The 23,166-nt window shown below is 50.1% G+C and overlaps 1 protein-coding gene across 1 annotated transcript; it reads left to right on the forward strand.

The window, feature by feature from the left end:
• The first annotated feature begins 16,262 nt into the window (after positions 1-16,262).
• Positions 16,263-19,293, forward strand: BARX1 (BARX homeobox 1). Its single transcript, XM_062008639.1, has 4 exons — positions 16,263-16,467; positions 18,271-18,559; positions 18,709-18,793; positions 19,129-19,293. The coding sequence occupies exons 1-4, from the start codon at positions 16,263-16,265 to the stop codon at positions 19,291-19,293; spliced, it is 744 nt and encodes a 247-aa protein (XP_061864623.1).
• Positions 19,294-23,166: the final 3,873 nt, after the last annotated feature.

A 23,166-nucleotide genomic window follows, 5' to 3' on the forward strand; every position in this document is an offset into this window, starting at 1 on the left:
CGAATAACTTACTCTTTTCAGAATGACTGATTCTTTCTAGCGGTTAGAGTTTAGGAAAGTTTCAAAGGTTTCTTTCCAGTGGGGTAAATTGTGCCTGCAGCTGAAGGGGAGTTGTCGTGTCCATTTCAAAAGGCCAGATACCTGCTCTCTTGGTGCCTACATGCAAGTGTTACACACAAAATATATGTTAAATATATGTGTTATATCCTATTCATTGTGGAGTTTGGTGTCAGCAGTGAAGAGATGCCAAACACATCCTTCAGGATTTTGAGAGGCTTAGCTGAAGGGGGCCTTTAAGCATTTCCAACGAGCATAAAAGGTACTCGGGTCTTGGACACAGACTAGAACAGTTTTGTAATAGTTTATTTTAATACGAGAGTTGAATACACAGTTCCTGATTAAAGGAGCAGTAAGAGCTGTGTGTCAACGTTAGTGTGCTGGGCTGAAACATCTGTCTGCCGGCTAATAGGGATATTTTTGGAGTGAGTGTCCTTGTAACATACTTGTGAAGTTAAGTTGTGGTTTTCCAAATACTTGCAGATTTTTGACAGTACTATGTGTCTGTCTCATTAGCCACATCAGTATGTTAACTTGTAGAATTACAGTCTCTAGCACATCATATAAACACCAGCAGTGTTTTAAACTTAAGGGTTTTAGGAAACTTAGTGGGAATGCTGAAGTTGCTTAGTTTCTTTCTACTAAGCCAAAGGAGCTATCAGCATAGGAGAGACAGGGCTCGCTTCTTAAAACAGGTCGTTCCTATTAGTACTGCATCTTAACCACATCTTGTTTTTTGACAGCATTAGTGTACCACATTCCCTACAATAACTGTGATTTCTAGCCAGGCTAAAAAGCAGCTGTGTCACTCTTACCTCTCCCTCCCTCTAAAAAGACTTGAATGCCTTTCCCTTCCCATGTCTACCTGTCAGAAACTATTGTTGAAGTTGACAACCTTCATTTTTTATAATTAAATACAGGACACACATTTAGAGTTCAGCCCTGCTGTGTGTGATCTGTACCTTTGCCATCAATTATAATTCTCATGTGCTTTGGGTTTTGCAGGATCGGGGCTGGAATGCTAAGCACGCCGTGAGCACGCCACGGGATAGCCATTCCCCAAATTTCTGTTTATTGTTACATAATTACATGAATAAACACTTCCCACGTGCTGCAGAAAGAGTTTATAAAGTTCATAAAATTCATGGAAGAAAGCAGTTTTTGAAAGTAAACTCTGGCTTTGCTCTTTTCTGTCTGAAATAAGGAAAAAGAGGAGATCTTCACCACACCATGTTCTTGGTCTGACTCTTGGTGCAGCTGCACAAACACTCGTGCCAGCACAGTGCTGTGGAGGGGAAAGGAGGGAATCCCTGCTGAACTATGAAGGACAGTGAGGAGAGCAGCACAGAGATGTCTGTGCTGCAGGAACACTCTGAAATGGCGTGTTTTGAAAGAGAGCCAATGTGAGCTGCAGGATCCCCATGTGCAACCTGGAGATTTTTTTTGTTCATATATAGAAGCAAAATCATGGAGAAGCAGTTCTGTAGCATATAAGGGGTGAACTGGGGAGAGGAAAACTTTCTTTTCCAGGAAGGGATGTGAATTTAAGTTTGGCGATAGTCCTAGGGACACAACGAGATTCCGTAGGCTGCACTCGAACCTGATGCTAAGAGAATCACTCCAGTGAAGCTGAACGTGTCTACCCCAGATTTGAGTTCTGCCCTGAAGTCCTACAGCTCTTACCTGACTGGAACTTATTTTAGATCAGCACCTGCCACCTTGTGGCAAATTTACATGGTGCAGCTTTTCTTTTTCCAGCTTTCTAAAACACTTTTTTCTTCATTAAGGTTCTTTTTGCATTCCTTGCTGTGGGGACAAAATAGGCTTCATCTGGGAAGTTCCTGCCCTTCAGCTCGGTGGTTCCTGCCTAGCTGGAAATCCCACGAGGTGGTATTTGCACCACAGTGTTAGGCCAACATGGTGTTAATCCATAAAGTCAGACACTCTAAAGAAGATGAAACATATACCTAACCTTTTACCTTCACTTCTGCAGCCAAATTGTGTCTGGTCTTTACCTCTCTAACACAAGCACTGGATTTGAATGCTTTATTCCTCACTTTGTTTTCTGATACCCCTCTGCTTGCTGGGGACAGCAGTGTTCTCTTCCAGTGTAAACGCAGCCTTTACAAAGAGGACTGAGGTTTTCACTGCAGGGTTTTTGTTTGCACTCTTCACACAGGCACATCAGCGTTGGACAATACCTGTTGTATTTGGCATAGGCATCAGCACAATGGGAAGGCAGTAAAAGACTATGGGGTATAATCAGCAGATGTAACCAAACGGTGCCGATGGCAAGAGAAAATCACTGGAGAGGCTGCTTCTGAGGTTAGAAAAGTCCTCAGTGGAACATGGTAATGCTGCTGTTGTGAGTTTGGAGAGTGGATCCCAAGCAACATTGTACATTCTATGGCTGGAGTCAGTGGGTCTTCCAGACACAAAGTATTTTGCCAGAACTCCTTCACCTTTTTATCTTTCCACCTTTATCTTGGCAAAGACAAGGGATGCTCACTGCCCCACACTTCCCAAGACTTTTATCCCAGGCAGTGTGTTGGTGATGCTTCTTGCTCATCCCTCCTGTTCTCTGGTGTACAACAGCATGAGGATGGAAACCCCTCACTGCCAGATGAGTTTAGTTTCAGAGCTGGACAGGAGCAGCAGAGACAGTTCTAGTTCCTGACATGCCCATTGCATGTCCTTTAATTTGGTTTCGTGTGGGTTTGATTCCTGTTTCTTTTAAAGGGATGCATTTTTCCTATGTGTTTCCAGCCTTCTCTCTGTTCTGTAGAGGTCTCTTATTCTCACTGGGGTGGTTTTTTTTAGGGGGTTACATGTCTTAGGTGTTGTAAATATGAATGAGATCAGCATGAGCATAACCTCATGAGCAGTGCATCTGATCAGGTATGGATGCAGGACATGCAGAAAGTGTCGTTTGAAATACAGCTTCACTATTCAAAGCGAAAATAAGTTGATTGAATGCATTCATAAGAAATCAATCTATACCATAAAAGTCAACCATTCAGATTTTAAGACAAGTTTGTTTTGGCTGTGGTCTTGTCTGCCACCCATGAGCATTTGTGACAGTAAAAACAGATCGGGAAACTGTCTGTCCAGAGTTTAAACTACCAAGCATGTGCATTCATGCCAGAACGACATTGACACTTGTTTCTTCAGGGACATAAGCAACATCATGGACCTTCATGGTCACCACTAACTGTTTTACAAGCAGCTTTTCCAATTTCATGGAGTTATTTTGTTTTCAATAAAAAATAGAGTGCTTTAAAATGGTAGTTGAGCTCAAGGAAGCTGCATTTGATTCAGAGATATTATGGAAGCAATAAAAGGAGGTTTAAAAAAAAAATCAGCAGTTTTCTGGAGATTATTTGCTCAATTCTCCTATTAATATTGTTTTGTTTGCCAGACTATGATTAAAAACATTTGTCAGGCAAGACTTGGTCAGGAAAGTGAGCCAGTAAAGTTGAGCTGTCATCTAAGTACATACAGAAAAAAGTGTTCTCTTGGCATGGAAAACAGACCGTTTGCAGAAATAATAAACATGCCCTCTAAAATTATGTTCCTTCTCTCTAAAATCATGGAAGGTCACAAAACTCTGACCCTACAGAAGGAGCATAACACTTTATGAGACTTCTGTCAAAGCACATGATCAAAAATAAATAGGCTGCAATAAAGAAGTGTCAGGCTGATGGCTCAAATGTGCCTTCCTGACAGATCCCCTCTCCTTTCCTTGCACTCTGCCACGCAAAGGCAGCCCGTCTGGAGGGGAGAGTGGATCAATCCATTTTCTTGACATATCAGTTGATGTCATTAACTTGTGTTTCATCTCCCAAGTAAACCTTGTAAACAATAAAACGTGTCAAAGCAAAATGAAAATTTATGGAGAAGTGTAATTTGCAAAAGTCCTTCTGGTGATTCAGCTGCTGGATAGAGCCACAGATGCTGAGTATCCGTGAGGAACAAGAGACTGGTCTGGCCAAGATGGGCTTTCTTTCTGAGCCCTGAGGATAGCTGAGTGAGCTGTAAGCAAAGGAGAAGGTAGTGGCTGGCTCCCATAGCTGGGAGAGGGAGAGTATGCCCACCAACATACTCAGAGGGCAGGGGTTGCACCTTCTGCTCACTCTTCAGGATTTCCAGGTTTACTCTTTATTTGGGTTCCTCCTTCCTCTCTATCAGGCTATTTGCTTCAGTGCTGCTGGCTAAACCCCAGGCATGGGAATGAGAATGAACACTTACTCTTGAGAGCCCAAAATAACCCAGCTTCCCAGTATCATTTGACCTGTCTTCAGTGGAGACCCTCAGCCAGCTGGTAATGGTGCTCTCGGTGTGTGGGTATGCTATGTGTGGTTGTACTGTTCTTGGTGTCCTCTGGTTGTACTGGCCATAAACTAAAATAATTGCAGGTGTTTGCCTGCAAAACTTTGTCTGAGGCTGTCTAGCATCAGGTAGAATTTACATATGAGAACTGAGATGACAAGACCTTTGCAGTTTTTGATACTACTCTTCAGCTGCCTGCAAGCAGAAATCTGTTTCTAAGCCCGATTGTAGTATCTTTGACTGGGACCTACTTATCACCAAAGACTATTGCCACTAAAGGAGAGACCAGTATTCACAAGAGATAGTATTTGAATTCTAGGAGGGCAGCTTAATTGAGTTACAGGCTGCACAACATGAGAATCTGCATAGACGACGCAGGGGAGAAAGGAAAATGAGCATTGGTAGGTTCATCTTTTTTAATAGATCTTTTCTTTCTTCCCCTGATGACTCAACTTGCACAGCTATTTCCTTCCATTCTTCCCAGCTGCCTCTGCCAGTGCTCACTCACACACTGCCCACTGCTTACCCAGACACAGCAAAGGGGCTTTGAACTGGCAGCTGAGGTATCATAGCCATCACTGCACTTCCCTGCCACGGCATGGGCTGCAGCATAGGCTGCCAGTCTGAGAGAGGAGCCTGTCCTGAGTCCCATGCTCTCACAGGTGTGTTTGTGTCTAAGTGAGCTAGATTATTCAAAACAAAAAAGAAACTGCAGCTCCATTTTTGAGAACAGTTCAGACTTGTACTCAGTCATACAACCATTAGCCATTCCTCTGGCATCTCTGTGGCTCAGAGGAAGCAGTAGTATTTCCCCACTGTCTTCCTCAGTTGCCATGGTCTTCCACTCACGTACACCACTAAGACAGGCAGATGTTCCCTGTTTTAATCCACCAGTAGAGCTTATGGATGTGCAGAACATAAAAGATATTTAAATTTATCAAACTTGAGCTCTCAGTTTGTGAGAGTGAGTGTGCAAGTATTTGGCTTTGGGTCTGTCTGCCCCCACACACCCCTCAAAATGGTTTAATTCAGCACAAAAAGAGAACAAAGTCTTCATTTGCTGGTAGTTTAGATTCTGTTTAGTTACAGCTCACAAACCCAAAACATCAGAATTGAGTTTAATAGTTCATAAATTATACAACACACATCACATGCTGTTGTAATCTGTAGTGCATATAATCTACATGAAGTATGAACACTAATGTCTAAACAAAATACAAAGTCACTATAGGCAACCTTAAACCTCGACTGTACAGTTTTCCTCAACTATTTTGGCTGAGGATGTGATTTTTCACCCCTTTACCCTCATATGGTATTAATTCAATTGTTTTATAGCTTATACATGCGTAAGAACTAGCAGGGATTTCCTTAAACAACAAACATTGAGGATATAAAGGTTGATGTTTATAAAAATGTCAAACTCAGAGGCTCTTCCATAGCTTGTTAGAGGATTGATATCATTTAAGACCCAAAAGCCAGTCATTCAAGAAGTCCTCCAGAGAGAAAAGCTAATCCTGAATTTCCAGTTGTGAGTTACTAGTCCGTCCCTCAGCAGCGCATCAGCAGCACTCATGCTGAAAGAAGACATTTGGACATAGCTAAACTGATCTGAAAAGTACTGTAGGATGGTTCAGTTCCACAGCATAGATCACTCTCATGTTTGCTTTGGGCTGAGCAGCTCAGTATGAAGTAGCTCCAAGTTGGGTGCGGTTGACACTCAGGCATTCTGTTGCTGAGAGGTTGGACAGGGAACTTCTCTGTTGCAGCTGAACTGGCACTTTAGAAGATGTAGTAGGGTGGTCGTGTGTCTCTGCCCTTTAGCTGCAGGTCTAAGTCTGTGCTGGAAGGCAATGCTCAGTCACAGGATGAGGTGGGAGAGCTTTCAAAGCTGTTGGGTACAGTCCCAGTGGTGACTGGCTTCCTCTCTTGTAATCAGACTATCGGCAATATATAAAAATATACTTAGGAGAAAAGAGGTTCATGGAGGAGCTTTGAGATAACAAAAGACTGTGACAACTGCTGTCTTGGTTAAAAATATGATCTCCCTGGGAATGTCTGTTGCACAGAGATCTCAGAGCCTTTAGGGGCAGAAGATTTCAGTCAGAGTTCAGTTTGGGAGGACCAAAATTACTTGTCATGGTTGATGGGAGGGCAGAATTGGAAAGGGAGTGCTGTGGTGATGCTGTGTGGAGCTTCACCGAGGAGTTGGTGAGGTGGTATAAAAAAGAGGAGCAGAAGCAGAGTCTGGGGTGGGTTTGAGGAGATGCTCCCATGTAGTTCTCTGACAGCTGGATCATTAGCACTCAGCTCCAGAGCACACCGTGATGCAATGCAGGAGGTTTATTGCTGAGCTGGGCTGTGCAGGGACTTACACACTATTTTGTGAAGGCAGTTGCTGATTTGCAAGAGCCCATGTCTGAGCTGTTGGATGTGCAGGGGTGTTGGTATTGTCAGGTACAAAACCATCTTGGAAACAATGATTGTTATTTACTGTTACTGCTAAAATGCCAGGTTTTGTGTGCTCACATTGCCCTTCAGTGAAATATTTTAAGTAGAACTTTCCCCTTTGTGAACCAAAATCTCATGATGTTAATGACTTTAAAAAAAAGTCTTTTGCTGGAACTTTATTAGGCATTTGAAGGGGACAAACATGATCTACAGCTGATTTCTCTGAGTAAGCCAAGGGTTTCATTCTCTTACTAAAACTAGTGGGAAGATTTACATTAATGGTGTTGTCTCCTTTTAACTGTGGTGTTCAGCACCACTGTGTAAGTGCAAATGCCTGGCAGTTGAGAGGCTTTAGGCTCATCTGGCTCTCAATGAGTAGTGTGCCAAATCTGTTAAGCCGTTTGTAGAAAGGTAGGCAAAGGTGTCAGTCCCCAGCTACCACTGTCTCTGTGTCTCTGGGGCACAGCCATTGCTTGCTACCCTTTCTGTGCTTGCCTTACTGGCAACATAGCATTGCTGTGAGTTCGCTCTTCACTGAATCTCCCCTGTTACTCAGGCTAATCTTTAGTGATTCAAGGCTATGCTATTCCTTCTTTTCCTCTGTATTGATGTTCTTTCTGTTATACAGTTTCCTTTTTTAGATATTATCATTGCAAGATGAGTAATTGTTCTGAACTGAAGTGTGTCCAGAGGTGGGCACCAGAGCTGGGGAAGAGTCTGAAGCACAAGTGTGATGGGGAGCAGCTGAGCGAGCTGGGGGTGTTCAGCCTGAAGAGGAAGCTGAGAGGAGACACCATCACTCTCTGCAACTCCCTGACAGTAGGATGTAGTGAGGTGGGAAGTCAGTCAAAACAAAACCTCCCACAAACTACTGCGCACACAGCTGCCCCATGCCCTCCGGCTCCGGGATGTCACTGCCTCTGCTGCGAGGATGCGCTGGGGGCAGATATCTCCCTGCCGTGGGACACATTGCACGGCAGCCTCCCAGAAACCTCGGACCGTCCCGTCGGTACCGGGCAGGAAAAGGCGGGGAGGTGCCGGGGGGCCGCTGCTCCCTGCTGTCAGCAGAGGGCGCCCTTCCCTTCTCCCTTCCTTTCCCTTCTCCCTTCCCTTTTTCCTTTTTCCCTTCCTTTCCCTTTTTCCTTCCATTCCCCTTTCCCTCCCTCCCCTTGGTGCCGCTCAGCCCTTTGCAGGCTTTACCTTCACACCTTGAGTAGGGGTCCGAGAAAGCCCGAGGGGCTCAGTTCGCAGAGGTGTGAGTTGGCAGCTGAAAGGCTGAAGAAAATCAGGGGAGGAGAGCTGCTGAGTAAGGCACGATGAGGATAGAGCTGTATTAAACAACTCTATTTCAGACAGATAACTATCAGCGGGTTCTTGGAATTTCTATTACAGTCCAAACATGTGTGAGTGTCACAATGTATGTATGGAAAGCAAAACTGTTTAAACTTGGTAAGCAGCCATGGCCATATATGGGTTTGAAGCTTAGTTCTGGATGTAGTAAATAGAAATTTGCCATATCAGATGTAAGAATTGAGGTGAAGTCAATGTAGAAATCAGATCTCATTTTGCCTGCAGTGAAGAACAAACCTCCCTCTGGGATTTTGGTGTGAGCAAGGTTTTCCCACCTACACTGAATTCAGAATACCTGCTGTAGCATCAAAGGCCTTACAACCAGCTCACCCATGTAAGGAGAATAAAAGACCCAAAGCACAGTCTAAGCTTTGCCTGAGAGAAGTCTGTAGGATCAGACTGGAAATCAGAAGCCATGAAACTGCAACATGATAAAAACATTGGTCTTTCTTAAGTCTAGTTTTAGAAAACCTGACAGCTCTTGTGAATCATCTTAGAATGGATAGGAAATCTGTTCCTGCAACACTGTAGGTTCATGATAACTTTCAGGGTGGTAGCAATGCCTGTAAATGGGTCTAGGATATAACTTGAGAGTAGATAATTTCTTCATACAGCTAGTACCCTTTGAATAAATGGTGAAGGGATCAATGTCTCCAAATCTCACACCTTTGAGGGGAATTTCTTGTGTACAGATTGACCTCTATTAACATTACTTCCTAATTCCCTATTTCATTCCAAGAAAAATGTGTTTATTCCAACTGAAGCTGTATCCTGAGATACAGGAGGACAACTGGAGACAAATTCACCCTTTCCCTCTGCCATCCCAACCTAAGTGAATCTATGAGATGGATTTTCTGCAGGTGAAAATATCACAGTGTAGCAAGTTTATTGATGTCCACAGTGGGCAGTGTGAGGTGCAGAGGATTGCTGCAAGGTGCAGGATCTAAGGTGGAGTGGGCAGAGCTGAGGGGGTGAGCATGGCATCCCCGCCTGCCTGAGTCTCTCCTCAAAGTTCACAACAAGAAAATTAGTCTTAATTTCATTTGCCTGTGCAACAACCATGTGCCTTGGTTTCCTTTAGGAATAGGATACTGTAAGCAAAGCCCTGGCCAGAGGATGTGCAGGATCATTGCACAGGTTGACTTACAGCATCAGAGGAGGGTTTCAGGACAGTGAGCCCCTGCCTGATCACAGGTACCCCTGTAAAATATTTTAACCTCATCTCCTGATTTATCGTCAGGACTCCTACAACAGGTTTTTAAGAATCTGGTGAATCTCAGCCAAACCACGCAGATTAGGACAGAGACTCTTAGGAATGTAAATAGCATACAGAAATCCCAACTTGCATTTTAGTACCAAAAAAATTTATTCTGGCCTGCAGTGGTAGATTATTCTCAGTTTCTGAGTGTCTGATGTCTGGGAACCCACACTTCTTTCATTGCCATCTGTCATGAATGCTCCTCATGGCAGGTAACACCTTCCTGTTTCGCCTTGGTCCAGAGAAGCTGATGTTTCCACAACAGCAGGTTTGAGCCCTAGTAGATCTGTTGGCCTGTCAGGCAGAACGTTTGCAGTGGGAAACCTGCAATAGGAGCTGTTAAAGAGATTTCAGGCACTTAATTGTTCATTTTTAGAACATTTTTCTTCAGTATTTTTGACCAGTGGGATTTTCTTTTCAGTGAGCCCGGGCTGCAGACCTTTCTCCTGTGCCAGGGCCATTCATTTCTGTAGGAGTGTGAAAAGGTTCTGCTCCTAATCTCTCTTGTAGCAGCACCACTTTAATGTTTTTGTACTCCTATTTTAAAATGATACACATATGAATCAAAAGTGTGTTTAAGAAAGATGCTAGCAGAAAGGAACCCTGCACCATTTAATTGTTTTACTTTGTTTGGCATTTAATGAAAGTTATTTTGTGCAATTGGCTCTGTAACTGAGGAAGTTCAAATAGCCATAGTGGTGCTTGTGAGAGACTGGGAAGTCAGCTTTAATACCATTTTAATATGTATAAAACATCTTGTTATTTTTAAAAGAAAATATTCCAGTTAGCCATTCTTGTGTTAAATGAGTTAAACCTCTCCCTGCTGATCTATAAACCCAAACCATACAGATCTGCAGTAGTACTCAAGAACTAGGAACCACAACCAACTGGAGGCTGACCATAAAACCAAAGAATGTAGAGGGTTGATTCTGGTTCTTCACTTTAAAAAACTGAAGGCATCAGCTCCACACAGATGGAGTCATTAACTTAATTTTATGAACTATAAACAGTCCTAGTCCAATCAGTCAACTGTGCACGCAGTGAATAGCCTGAACACCAAAGCATTTCCAGCACAAGGGCTGATGTACCATTAAAGGCATCCTTCATTTAGTGATAGGTGCAGGGACTACTTGAATTTCAACTAATACAGGAGGCATGAGGGTGAGTCATTGTTTTCTATATGAAACACATTTAGCATCTCAAAAAGGACAGCACAGCTATAGGTACTGTTTCAGGTTGAGTGAAATTTTTACTGAGTTACACCTACATTTAATTCACCCTTTTCTACATCTGACATTTGCAAAGCCCCTTTGTTACCTGCAGTTTCCCATGCGTGGCTCCACACCTGTAGCTCTGGCTGCAGCTGTGCTGTGCAGAAGTAGTTTTGATTTGAAGCCCTGGATTTCTGCTGATGGCTGGCAGCAGGGGACAGCCTGTGCCACTGTCACACTGCCTTTCAACAGCAGCCCTGGCTGGAGGAAGATGCTTATATATGCTGTCAGCAAGAGAGGGTATCGTTGCAGTCATCTGCTAGCTGAGACGTGTTTTAGGGGCTGCAGACACTGCACTTTTGGTAGTGCTGGTGAAGGAGCTTTTGAACCTAATCTCTTCAGAACTGGATCAGTTTGCAGAGGAGGAGCTGTCACAAGAAATCCCATCTGGCCTGAAACCTGGCCACGTGTGTTGCTAGTTACTGCTTTGTGTTTCCAGGCTGTGAAATGGGGAAAATGTAAAACTAATGAATAAATAAATAAAGACATTTTGAAAATCCAAGGCTTTCACAGTGGGTGTCTTACTCTTGGGGCTCTTTTAGTGTTCTGCAAAAGGATTCTGGGGAGGTGTCACAGTGGAATGGCTGGTGCTGGGCATGCCAGAGGAGGGGTGCAGCTCTCGGGGTTGTGCTGTCCCCAGGGCTGTTGGTGCAGAGGGAAGTCGGCTGTGTTAGGGACCTACTGATTTTGTGGACTATTCTGTCAGATATAAACACATTCAGACTTCCCGGTGATCTGGAAAAACTGGGAGACACCTAGTTGGTGAGAGTGTGTGCAGCAGGGCAGACGGGTGATGTTCCTCCCGTAGAGGGGAAATAACGAGTCCGGGACGCAGCTCCCCGCCCCCTCGCTCAAACCGAATTGCATCCTCTAAACGTGACGTTCGGAGATAATTAGAGAGTCAAACCGCCTGACGAGGCCAGGTGCTTGCAGAAAATCACGAGGGATACGTGTTTAAATGCTGATGAAGATTTACTCAGCCATTAAATGGAACGGATTACTCAGGACTGAGCTATTCCCGAATGCTCCTTACCAACCGGCCCGCGGTGTCACCATTTCCACTCTCCGCGAACCACGCTCTGAGTTTCTTGGTTATTAAGCGGCGAGAGAAGGGAGGGACTCGGCAAATGCTGTGGCTACCTCCCGTCCCCAGGCCGCCGTGGGAACGGCCAGGGGCTCGCGGGAATGATGGTCCCGCAGTGCCATAGGGGTCACTCCCGCTTCCCGCAGCGGGGACGGAGCGGCCGGTAGCAGGCTCCGGAGAGCGGGTGATACTGGAAAAACAGAGAAGGGTTTGGGTTTGAAGTGCACCGCGAGCTTTAATATTAAAAAGAAAACCAAAACCAAGACCATAAAACAAATAAAACCAAACAAATAAAAAACTTCCCAGTTATTCATCGACCTGAACATCACTGCAGGGCAGGTGCGCGGCTTGTGCGAGCAGCGCTGCGGGACGGCACCGGGAACCCTCCCGCTCCGGGGAAGCCGGCACCGGGGTTTGCCAGCCCTCAGCCCTTCTCTGCGGTGGTTGGGAGCCCCGCGGGGCTGCGCGCTCTCACACCGGCGCTCTCGGAGTTTTGCTCGCACACTCGATGCTCCCACTCGTGGGGTGCGTTTGCTGCCCTCGTTATGTACAAATGTTTTCCCGGTTGGGATGTTTCCTGAAGGATCCAGGAGACAAAGAGTTTCAATTCAGTTCTTTCTCGCGTTAGGAAAATACTGGGATGATTGAAACTGAGGGGCCGGTGACGTGCAAAATTCTTCTTCCCGTCAAAAAAGGGATTAACCCGCGAAGCAAAAGTACTCCCACCCCAGCGAAGAATTCAAAATCCCTGGCTCAACTTGTTTCCTTCCTCATAGCAAAATTTGTGCTTATTGAACTGTCATCCTCTGCCGAGTTGTCCAGACAAAACAGAGACAACTATAGATGTATCTGGAGTGCAAAAATCAGCAAAAGAAACCGTAAAATGTCTTCCACATGTATATCAAATCATTATTTTAATTTTTTAAATAGAAATGGATTATACCAAATTATATCAGTTTATAAATCAGTATATATACAAGTATATATAGAAGTATATATAATAGTGTTTAAATTTTATATGAAAGAATAGCCTCCGAATGGGATAGGTGTATTGTTAGTTTCTAAAACTAGTTATATAAATTTGTATACGATTATTTTAAAATAGATAACTCTAGAAATAGTTTCTAACAATTATATAAAGCCTGTGTCGATTGCAAGCAAAATAAAACACCTCAAACCAAACAAACCCAAATCCACAAAAAAACCCCGCTCAGTAAATGCGAAGCACTTTTGCAGGGAAAGATGATTCTCTTTAGGAAGCTGGGGCTGCAGAGGAGAGGTGGGAAGTGCATTTAAAATCACAGTTTAAGAAAACAAATATATTGGCCGATGTACTTTTAGCTGTAGGATTGTCTTTGCAACGACTGTTAATTCCTGACTGTGAATGTAGCCGGATGGTAAAGCTCATCCTTCCCTTCTTACAGTGCGGCATCGAAATCTTATAAGAGGAGAAGTTTCCATAAATGATCATTTATAGGGGTGTTTTTAATGAATTTGGGGGTCTGTGGGCCTGCTCCCGGCGTGGGTGATCCTCAGGTTGTGTTTCTGATCTGCTCAATCTCAAAAGACTCGGGCGGATGTTTCCACGAGGTTGATAAAGCCTTGTATTATTCAGTATTTTATATTTTATCTATTTCTACAGTATTTATACTATTTCTATTGTTAAGGATATCTCTATCCTTATACTATTCAGTAATTCCGTGGATACTGGGGAGTGACACCGGGTCTGTGCTGCACTGAACGGAACCTGCTCAGAGATGAGGACAGAGGGATGAATATATTGTATTATTCATCCACTTTGATTTATCTTCAATAATGAAACAAAATCGTTGGGAGGAGGGGAGTTGGTAATTTCTTGTAGGCGCACAATTTGTTTGTGAGTGTATTCCTCTCGGAGGTGGGGTTGTTTAAACAATCTGGTGTAGATTTGCCTGCTGGCTTGAATACGGCAGAGTCTTCTCTCTTTACTCATATTTATCCCTCTCGATATTTATTACAACAGCTCCAAAGACGTCTTTTGCCTCGGCCGTTAGAAATTAGTACCTTGGCGTGAAAATACCTTATGATCTAAATAGAGACGGACAAAAGCTGAGCGGACATAAAGCCACTGAAGGAATCGGAGAGGGGTTTTGTTCTGACTTTGGGGGCCCCAATAAGCACGGTCCGGGCTCCCCAGAGCGCCGGGAGATTGTAAGAGGGACGGGGCTGCCCAAGTTGGGGGTGGGAGGCGGCGGCCCGGCCCTGGGGCCGCCCAGCATCTCAGTGGGCTCGGGGTCGCCGGTCCCTACCTCTGCCTCGCACCCTGTGTCCAGGGAGAGCGTGAGGGGACAGCTGGCACCCCAATATGAGCGACCATCACCCGACCGTGTTTCCCAACTCGCTAATGTCTGAATTAAATGACCCCCTATCCGTAACAGAGATCAGGGCAGGAGGAGGACCGGGCAGGGATCATAGAGTAATTATTTTCCAGGTCATTACAGTTTCACGGAGCAAGGGGCATAATTTGAAACTGAAGAAAAGTGAGGAAAAGAGAAAAACCCACGCGGAAGTGCTCCGTACGAGTGGCGGTACACATCTGGAAGAGGTTATCTGGGAAGGACAGAGCATAAAGTAATTCAAGAAACACCTCTGTTTTGTGGAATGCGACGGCAGAGTACCAAACGACAGGGCAGTGGCGTTCAAATCACGCCAACAAGAGCGGGCATCTCGGCCTCGTCTTCTCGACAGTTCCTTAAACGCGTCCACACGTCCCTTCCTTGACGATTCAATTAGAATTAAGGGCCCGAGTGTTCCACTCCTCCCTGCATCCAGGACCTGTGCCTCCACTCCGGGTGCAAAAGCTACCCACGAAATTTCACAGTGACTTCGCGGCCGGCGCTGCCCGAGGGGCTCCCACTCGTGTCACCGAACGGGGACCGCGCAGCCGGGCGAGACCGTGGAGACACCCGAGGCCGGGGGAGGGAGGGGAGCAGGCAGACACGGATGAGACATGTTCCTCCGTGGGCCTTGCTCACGGAAGTCATCCACGGGTGATTCCCGTGGCAGTCCCTTCCCGCTTAGGGAGCCAGGCTGGGCAAAACCCTGCCACCGGCTTTGCGCATTCCCCGCAGACCCGCGGCAGCGGCCGACAAAACGTGCCGAAATCCCTTATTTGTGTCGGAAACCATAAAGGCGAAGGCTGAGCTGCCCTTCTGCGGACGAGCCCGACGCCCATCCGTCTGCGTGGGCCAGCACCGACGCAGAGGCTGGGGGATAACTCGGGTGGAATTAATCAACACGTGGTCCCGCGTGTCCGGTGCTGTTCCCACCGTGGGGAGTGGGCCAAAAGACATCCCACGGAAGCTATCAGCTCTCACTGCCGCGGGCACTCCCGATGCCGCTAGTGCCCACGTTTCCCGGGGAGGATTTCAAGAGTGGGGACCCTCGCACCAAGTGTGTCGGTAGTGAGTAGGGATCACTCATTAATTAGCTACTGTCGTACGTGACCCGGGCTAAAGGAGAATTAAACGAATCTCTTTGTGCCGAGGACAATGTTGTCGAAAGCTATAAAAGTGATGCAAAACGCTAGGCTTCGGGCTCTGTTTTGTTTCGTTCCCTGATCAGCTCCTTTCCTTGGCTACGGTGTTGTGGCCTTGGCCCGGAGGGAGCCCAGACCGGCAGCGTGGCCCCCATCTGCCCCCGGGCCGCTCTGACTCCACTGCGCCCCGGTTCCCCGCGGCCCCGCGCCGGGCGGCTCCCGGGGTGGGAGAGGGACGTGCGGGTCCACGGCCGGGGCTGCGGGGCTGAGCCCCAAGGGGAGCTGGCCCCGAGGGCGGGAGCCTAGGCAGGTGGCGAGGCGGTCTCCGGGGGTCTCCATGTGTACATGTGTCCCGCCAGCCCTGGGGATGGGGCCGGGGGGACATTGGGATGGAAACTGGAATAGGACCGGGACTGGAGAAGGGGCCGGGAATGGGGCCGGGGCCTCGCTCCGAAGGGGCTTGTTTGGGTGTCTGCTGTCCCGCGGCGGGCAGAAGCTGATTTGCTTTATATGGCAGAGGATCAGATGCTCTGCTGTAACCCCTCGCTTCCAGGTACTCGCCCGCCCCGGCCCCTTCCTTCCTCCGCAGCCCCTCCCGCGCCCTCCCCCGCCGCGCTGACAGCCCCGCCGGGGCCGGCGGTATAATAGGCCGCTGCCCGCCGTCCCGGGGCGGAGAGACGTTCCCCGGTGCCGCGCCCCGCGTGCGTGCGGCGAGCTCGGCCGCGGGCCCTCCGCGCTGCTCGGGGCGGTCCCGGGCCACTCGCGCTGGGGGGGCCGCTGCGGGCCCGGCCCGCGGGGGCAGGGACAGGGGCTGGGGCAGGGCAGGGGGGCGGCGGGGAGATGGGCAGAGTCCCCGCGGGGCGTCCCGCAGCCCGGCTGCCAGCAGCGCCAGCCGAGGGGCTGCGCTAGGGCGGCCCGGCGGCCGGGCCCCCCCCGCCGCGCCCCAGGATGCAGCACCCGCTGGAGCTGGGGGCCGCGCACTACTTGCCGGCCGAAGCCTTCCCCGACCACCGCTCGCATCGTTACCGGAGCTTCATGATCGAGGAGATCCTCACTGACCCCCCGGATGCCAAGGGGGCCGCGCCGGCCGGGGAGCTGCTCAAGTTCGGGGTGCAGGCTCTGCTCTCCGCCCGACCCTACCACAACCACCTCGGTACGTCCCCGGGGGGAACGGGAGGGGCCGGGGGAGCCCTCGAAGCGAGTCCCGAGGGCTCTGGGAGCGAAGGGGGGGGGATCGCGGGTTGGGGACTACGGGAGCGAGGCGGCGAGGCATCGCTCGCTGATGTGCTCGAGCGCGTTTTACAGCCGCGCTCCTTGAAGAAATCCTCGTGAAATTGCCTAAAAATTATATGTGCCGGGCTTTGCCGGCTGTTCGCGTTCCTGCCGCTCCTGGCCGTGCCACGGGAGGCTCCCGGCTGCGGCCCGGCCAAAATTTGGGGCCTAAAGAGAAGAAAACGGCTCCACGGCTCCGACGCCGCTTGTACAAAACGGCCATTGAGTTTCACCTTGTTGGTGACCTGGGTGTTTTTTATTCGTGGTTTTAGATGAGGTGTGAATTGCTGAGGCCTGCGCACTGGGGTGTATGTGGGTACGGCTGCAAGAGGCGGCACGGTGCTCTACGGCACTGATTTAGCTGTAAACCCCAGATTGATATGTTAAATATATACATAATATTATGTATATTTATTTAAAGTGCGAGCCAGCGTGCTCTATCCAGTATGATACGGAATCTAGGACAAATGTAGTGGATTAAAGCAATCGTTTTTTAGAAAACCTCCTCTATTTAATATATATTTTAAACCCCACTATTTAATATATTTTAAACCCCTGTATTTCATATATATTTTAAACCCCAATATTTAATGCGTGATTGAGAAAGCTTTCCCGAGCCATAGCAATCTGCGGAGATGTCTTTCGTTATCCGAGGAAACGAATGGAACAGGAGGATCCCGATTTCTTGTTTTCCTTTTAAAAGAGAAAGAGAAAAGCGTCGAGCCCCAGAGCGAGGGAGCGACCTGTGTTAGAACATCTGGAAATTAAGATTATTTTCAAGATGGGCAGAACTATTTGAAATACTGGACCAGACAAAAAGGCTCTTTATAGCCCTCACGGTCCAGGTCCCGCCGGGCTCAGTGAGAGCAGGATCAGGCCCTGTGAGGAAAGAGTGAGACCATTTCGGGTTAGGTCTTGCAGAGACGCCTCTGAAAATGCTTTCCACGCCGCCAGGCTTGCTGCCGTGGGTGCCAGAGGGGCGGGCAGGGCTAGCAGGGCCGGAGTGGAGCAGCAGCCGCCCTGAATTTGGGAACGGCGCTAGGTTTATCCGGGAAATGTGTCAGGGCCAGGCCGGGGAGAAGCGAGCGGAGCGAGGCGAGAGTGCGGCCCCATCCCGCTGAGGAACGCGGGGATGCGGGGAGCATCCTCGGGGCCGGGCCCACTCCCTTTGGAAACTCTCTCTGTCTGTCCTGGAGAGCATCTTGGCAGGAAAATCGTAGGGCTGTTGCTCACGGAGGGGGATATAAATTGTCGAAAATGTCCTAGAAACCACTTGGGAGGGAAAGCCGGAATCGTGCCCGGGCCCCCGCCGCCCACCGAGGCTCATCCGGGCCCGGCAGCTGTTGGGTGGCAGTGAAGGGGAACTCTTTTCGGTTGATTTAAACCGTTTCCACTTGTAACCCTCGGACTCATTCTGTAATTAACAACTACCGACTAAAACGCGGCCCTGTGCTATGGGGGTGGCAGAGTCGGGGGCACCTGACCCCGCCGGCCCTGGGGGGTCTCCTCTCTCTGAGGAGCTCCGCTTCACTTAGCTACCTTGTTTCCGAGGAAAGAGTAGAAGGGCCAGGGGTTCCTTGCAGGGTTTGGTTCTCCCGGGGAAACCGAGGCACCCTGCAGTCCCGGGGGTCCCCGGGGGCCGGACCGGGATCTATCCGGCGCTGATGGCCCCTCTCTCCCGCAGCGGTGCTGAAGGCGGAGCCGGCCGCCGTGTTTAAGTTCCCGCTGGCTCCCTTGGGCTGCTCGGGGCTGGGCTCAGCGCTGCTGGCCGCCGGTTCTGGGCTGCAGGGCGGTTCTGCCTCGCCCCATCTCCCGCTGGAGCTGCATCTCCGCGGCAAGCTGGAGCCGGGGCCCCCGGAGTCCGGCGGCAAGGCCAAGAAGGGACGCCGGAGCCGCACCGTCTTCACCGAGCTGCAGCTCATGGGGCTGGAGAAACGCTTCGAGAAGCAAAAGTACCTCTCCACGCCCGACAGGTAGGCGATATCGGACCCCCCGGACCGAGCGCGGGACGGTACGAGACAGGTTGGGATAAAGGCTGACTTTTTTTCTTGTAAAAGGAGGAGAGCTGCCAGCCAACACGAATGCTGCCGAGGCTCACAGTTTCTCTCTTTTTTGCCCGCAGAATAGACCTGGCCGAATCGCTGGGACTCAGCCAGCTCCAGGTGAAAACCTGGTACCAGAACAGGCGCATGAAGTGGAAGAAAATAGTAAGTTTTCGAGTCCCGACCCCATGGCGCCGGTGTACCAAGCGCTGTCCCGCGGGCTCGTCCTTCTGCATGCCGGCCTTGGCCATAGGAAAAGAAAATAAGCCCCCAGTCTTTAAGACTGTTCTCGCCTGGGCACCCCTCGGGTCCCCAGCCCGGCCCGCGGGTGCGGAGAGCGATCGGCGCAGGTCGGGGGAGGCCGCACGGCAGCGGCGGCTGCTCGCCCGGCTGCGACCCCGGGCGCAGTGCTCTGCTCCCGGGAACGGGGCAAAAGGGCTGACGGCAGCACGGTTTTACCGGCGTGCCTCCCTCTCCTCTATCCCCTCCCCGCCTCGCAGGTGTTGCAGGGGGGCGGCCTGGAGTCCCCCACCAAGCCCAAGGGTCGGCCCAAGAAGAACTCCATCCCTAGCAGCGAGCAGCTCTCGGAGCAGGAGCGAGCCCGGGACGCCGAGAAGCCGCCCGAGAGCCTGGGCTCGCCGTCCGAGGTCAGCCAGGAGGAGTGAGGGGGACCGCCCGGCCCCACCGCCGCCGGCCCCAGCCGCCTCCCCGGGCGCTGCCCGCCGAACCCGCCGCCGGCCCCGCTCCCCCCCCGCAGCGGCCCGGGGGTCAGAGGATGGAGGACAGAGCGGTTAGTGGGTACGGCCGCCTTCGGTCTCTGGTGAACCGGGTGAAAACGCCCGTCGCGTCCCCGTGTGTCCCCGTCACCCCCTCGCCCGCCCCGCGGCTCCTCTCCGCGCCCGCGGAGTGCTGCGCCGAGGCCGCCTGTGCTGTGCCACGGCCCGGAGGGGCCAGGAGGACACTGGATCCCATCTTTCACATCTACTCGCCGTCTAAAACCCTGTGGTGCCCCTAGTTACTCAAAAACTGCATTTTATGATCAGTTTTATTAATGCGAAGATATTTGCTTTATTTCAATAAAGTATTTTATGAACTATTGCTCTGAGTAAAGTAATGCCTTTTAATTAAAAAACCCCTTGTGCTCTTTTTGGGTTTTGTTTTTTGGGGTTTTTTTTTCACTTGATTCCCATAGAGGCAGGTTAGAGATTAAAATCCCAGCTGCAGGCACTTGCACCGAGGCACAGTGCTGTCCCGGCCGGTACTGGGGCCATTCCTCCTGCGACGGCTTGGCCTGGGAGAGGTAGGACACACAGTTTTTGTCTGCACAAATTTGGATACTTTTGCTATTCAAAGATATATTAATTGCTATCAAATAAGTTAATTAGATTCCACAGTTCCAATAGCCCACGGCGGTCACCAAGCGTCACCAAGCCCATCACCTCTGTCGCCGGTGGCGAGTCTCGCACGGCAGCCACCAGCCAGGAAGGGGAAAGCCCGGCGGGGATGGAAAGCCTGTCCCGACCCTTCTGGTGTCCGCCGCCTTCCTGGGGGTCTTCGCAAGCTGCTGCGACATAACACGAAATCGTGGCGCTTAGGAGGCTTTTTTTACTGTTGTGGGATATTTTTTTTTTTTTGGCTTGTTTTCTCCAAGTCCCAGCTGTACATTTTCCATCGAGATAGCAAATTACAGAGCGTCCACCGAGACATGCAATACGCTCGTGTCAAAAACAGAAGCACGAGAGGCAGAGAGCGAGGGAAGCGGTGTTTGTGCGGCTGGGAAGGGATGGACCAGCGCGGCTGCGCGGCAGGGCAGCTTGAGGCAGGGCTGAGCTGAGCTTCTGCTGCTGGGGCGCTAATTAGGCAGAGCCTCAGAATTAACAGTGGTAATTAGCAGCCGCGGTCTCGGCTCCCGCCACTGCCCCGGCCGTAGCGGTAGCTCCCGGGAGTGCCGGTCCGTCGTTAGCCCGGCACAGCGTCTCGCTGAGCTCTGCTGTCGGTGACGCCTCCATCCCTCGAAGACATCCCTTTCCCCGGTGGGAAACGAGCCGCGCTGGTAGTATTTACCTCCTTTAATGAAAAGTAGCCGGTGACTCTGCGCTGAACTCACCCCGGTCCTGGCGCGATTGTTTCCGTTTTAGTTGGTTTTCCGTTTCGCTACACTCTGAGGGGCACCTGGGCTCCCTGCGACGAGGTGCCGCAGTGAGCAGAGGGTCGACAGGTACCCCAGGCCCGTCCTGGGGGTCTGTCCTCATCCCGCGTTAAACGAGCTCTCGGGATGAGCGATTATTTATAAGCAGAGGGCACGGCCGCTGCCGGGTAAGCAGGAGGCGAGCTCTTATTCTTACACTAGAACGACTGTTCAATTCGTTTGGAAAGTTTTATTTAACCCGCGGCTGAGGATCAGAGCGGGCGGGGGAAAGGCAGCGTCGGGGCGGGTGGAGGGGCCTGGCAGGGCACGGTGAGGGTTTGATTCGGCCACTTTATTTCGCCTTCTGGCTGGTGTTTCTGGTTGCGTTACAGGAGAATGGCTACAGTGAGCAGCGTCTGCTTTTAATTACAAGATAGATTCACTGGCGCATTAACCTAAGTGAATATGATGGACACGCTGTGTCCATCAGGAACGTTAAGGGCAGATTTGGAAGCAGCCGGGCTGCAGGTATTGCTATCGCGCTTACGATACAACGTTAATATTTTCTTTTCACGTTCGAGTAAGTGGCGGACAAGTGATTATTTTTTCGCAGACCATAAAGTGATTATTTTTCACAGACCATGAAGGTATTAAACAAGGAAAAGGATTTCATTGTATATTTTTCTCCTAGCGGGCGAGGGAGAGAAGCGAGGGGGTGGGGGTGGTGGTGTCAGGTGGGCTCGGGGAGCACTTTTGCTGCTTAGCCGGGGCTGAACAGCCGGGACCGGGGCTGCGAGCTGGGTCTCCCCGGCAGTCGCAGCGCCCAGCCGCAGCCGCGGCTCTCCCCGCACCGCCCGGGTGTGCGGGCGGCTCTGCGGGGACGGCTCTCGAGGGACTGCGCGCCGGCCGCGTCCCCGCGCCATGGGAGGATGGCCCGCGGCCGGAGCGGCTCCGCCGGGGGCTTGGGGCAGCTCCCCGCCGCTCGGCAGCGGCTGCCCGGGGCTGGCGGCGGAGTCTGCCCGGGCTCCTCGGTCTCGCTCCCACCGTCTGCCCCACGCAGCCGTTCCCTTTAGCAGGACAGAACCAGGCTGGAGCCGAGCGCCCGTCAGCATCAGCAGCGCCAGGTGGGCTCCGGGCTTCCCGTTCCGTGCAGGACGGAGCATCCCGGGCACCTCGATGAGCAAAGAGCGAGGAGTACCTTCGGCCATGTAAACGCGCTCAGGAGGAAAATGCTGTGCCCCAGCAACTTACAACTGACTGGCAACAAGTCTGGAGCCACTTGCTTGGGTAACATTTGCCGCTGGTACCGACGGTGAAGCCAAAGCTTTGCTTCGGAGGAAGCTGTGTACAGCGTGGAGAGTGCGGACACCGAGCTGAGGACACCTCGCTGTCTTGTCACTGGTGCTATGAAACCACAAAGTCCTTCCATCCACGTGAGAAATCTGTTAGAACTTATTGACAATGTATCTGACAAGTGTGGGGGTTTTGTGTGTGGGGTTTTTTTTTTCCATGTATATTTTTAAGTTATGTTCTCTTTTTTTCTTTTAACGTGTTTCAGTGTCATTTTCTGTTAAGGTTTAGTTTCCTCAGCTGCCTGCGAGGCTGGCTGGTGTGGCATTGCACCTCGGGAGCTCAGAGCCAGGAGCAGGGCCATCCTGGCAAGGTGTTGCCTTCTGCCTGAAAAGCCAAGGGGAGTGCCAGCAGCTGTTAGTGATGTCAGTGACAGCCCCCCCAGCCACAGCTCCCTAAGACCCGAGTGCATTTACAATCAGAGCTTTGGGTACCACTTCAACCAGCACCAACCATCTTCATTGGCCAGAGAGCCACCACAAGGAACTTACAACAGGCCTCACCAGTCATGTGGATTTGGTGCCTATGTGTAATTTCTGTTAGTGCAGCATAATTGTTTCACTTTCTCATTAGCTTTTACAGCTGTAATGAAGTGGAATGGATACTGTTAGGCTTCCATGGATGATACCTGCGTTCACATGGCTTCAGTAGAGCTGTGTCAGCCCCAGCAGCTGGAGGGAGATGTACAACAGGAGCCTCAAGGAAGGTCTGCATGACTTTGTTCAGGGCTGTGATTTCCTTCCAGAGCCCTGTGCTGCCTGTGGGAATGATCTCTCACAGCAGCACCCCGAAGTACATGTACCAAAACAGCTGCCTGCCACCCTAGGAGTTGTTTGCTAGTGCTGGATAATTCTGGGGCCAGTAAAGTATACTTGTAGCTAACATGTCTGATGTTTATTCTCTTCTCTGCACATAAATAAGCTGTGTTGGCACAACACATTCAATCTGGCAGAAAGGCATCCACGCTGGGGAACGCTACCATTTTAATTACACCAGTATAGGTAAACCAGCATATATTTTCTCTGTAAACATAATAGAAGGGTGTAGACTGAAGGCTGGA

The sequence above is a fragment of the Colius striatus genome, chromosome 15 (assembly GCF_028858725.1).
Source record: "Colius striatus isolate bColStr4 chromosome 15, bColStr4.1.hap1, whole genome shotgun sequence".
NCBI lineage: Eukaryota > Metazoa > Chordata > Aves > Coliiformes > Coliidae > Colius > Colius striatus.

Coding starts and splice junctions, on each gene's coding strand:
- BARX1 (XM_062008639.1), top strand. CDS start 16,263: ATGCAGCACCCGCTGGAGCTGGGGGCCGCGCACTACTTGCCGGCCGAA. Junction 18,560..18,708: donor TACCTCTCCACGCCCGACAG/GTAGGCGATATC, acceptor TTTTGCCCGCAG/AATAGACCTGGCCGAATCGC. Junction 18,794..19,128: donor GCATGAAGTGGAAGAAAATA/GTAAGTTTTCGA, acceptor CCCGCCTCGCAG/GTGTTGCAGGGGGGCGGCCT.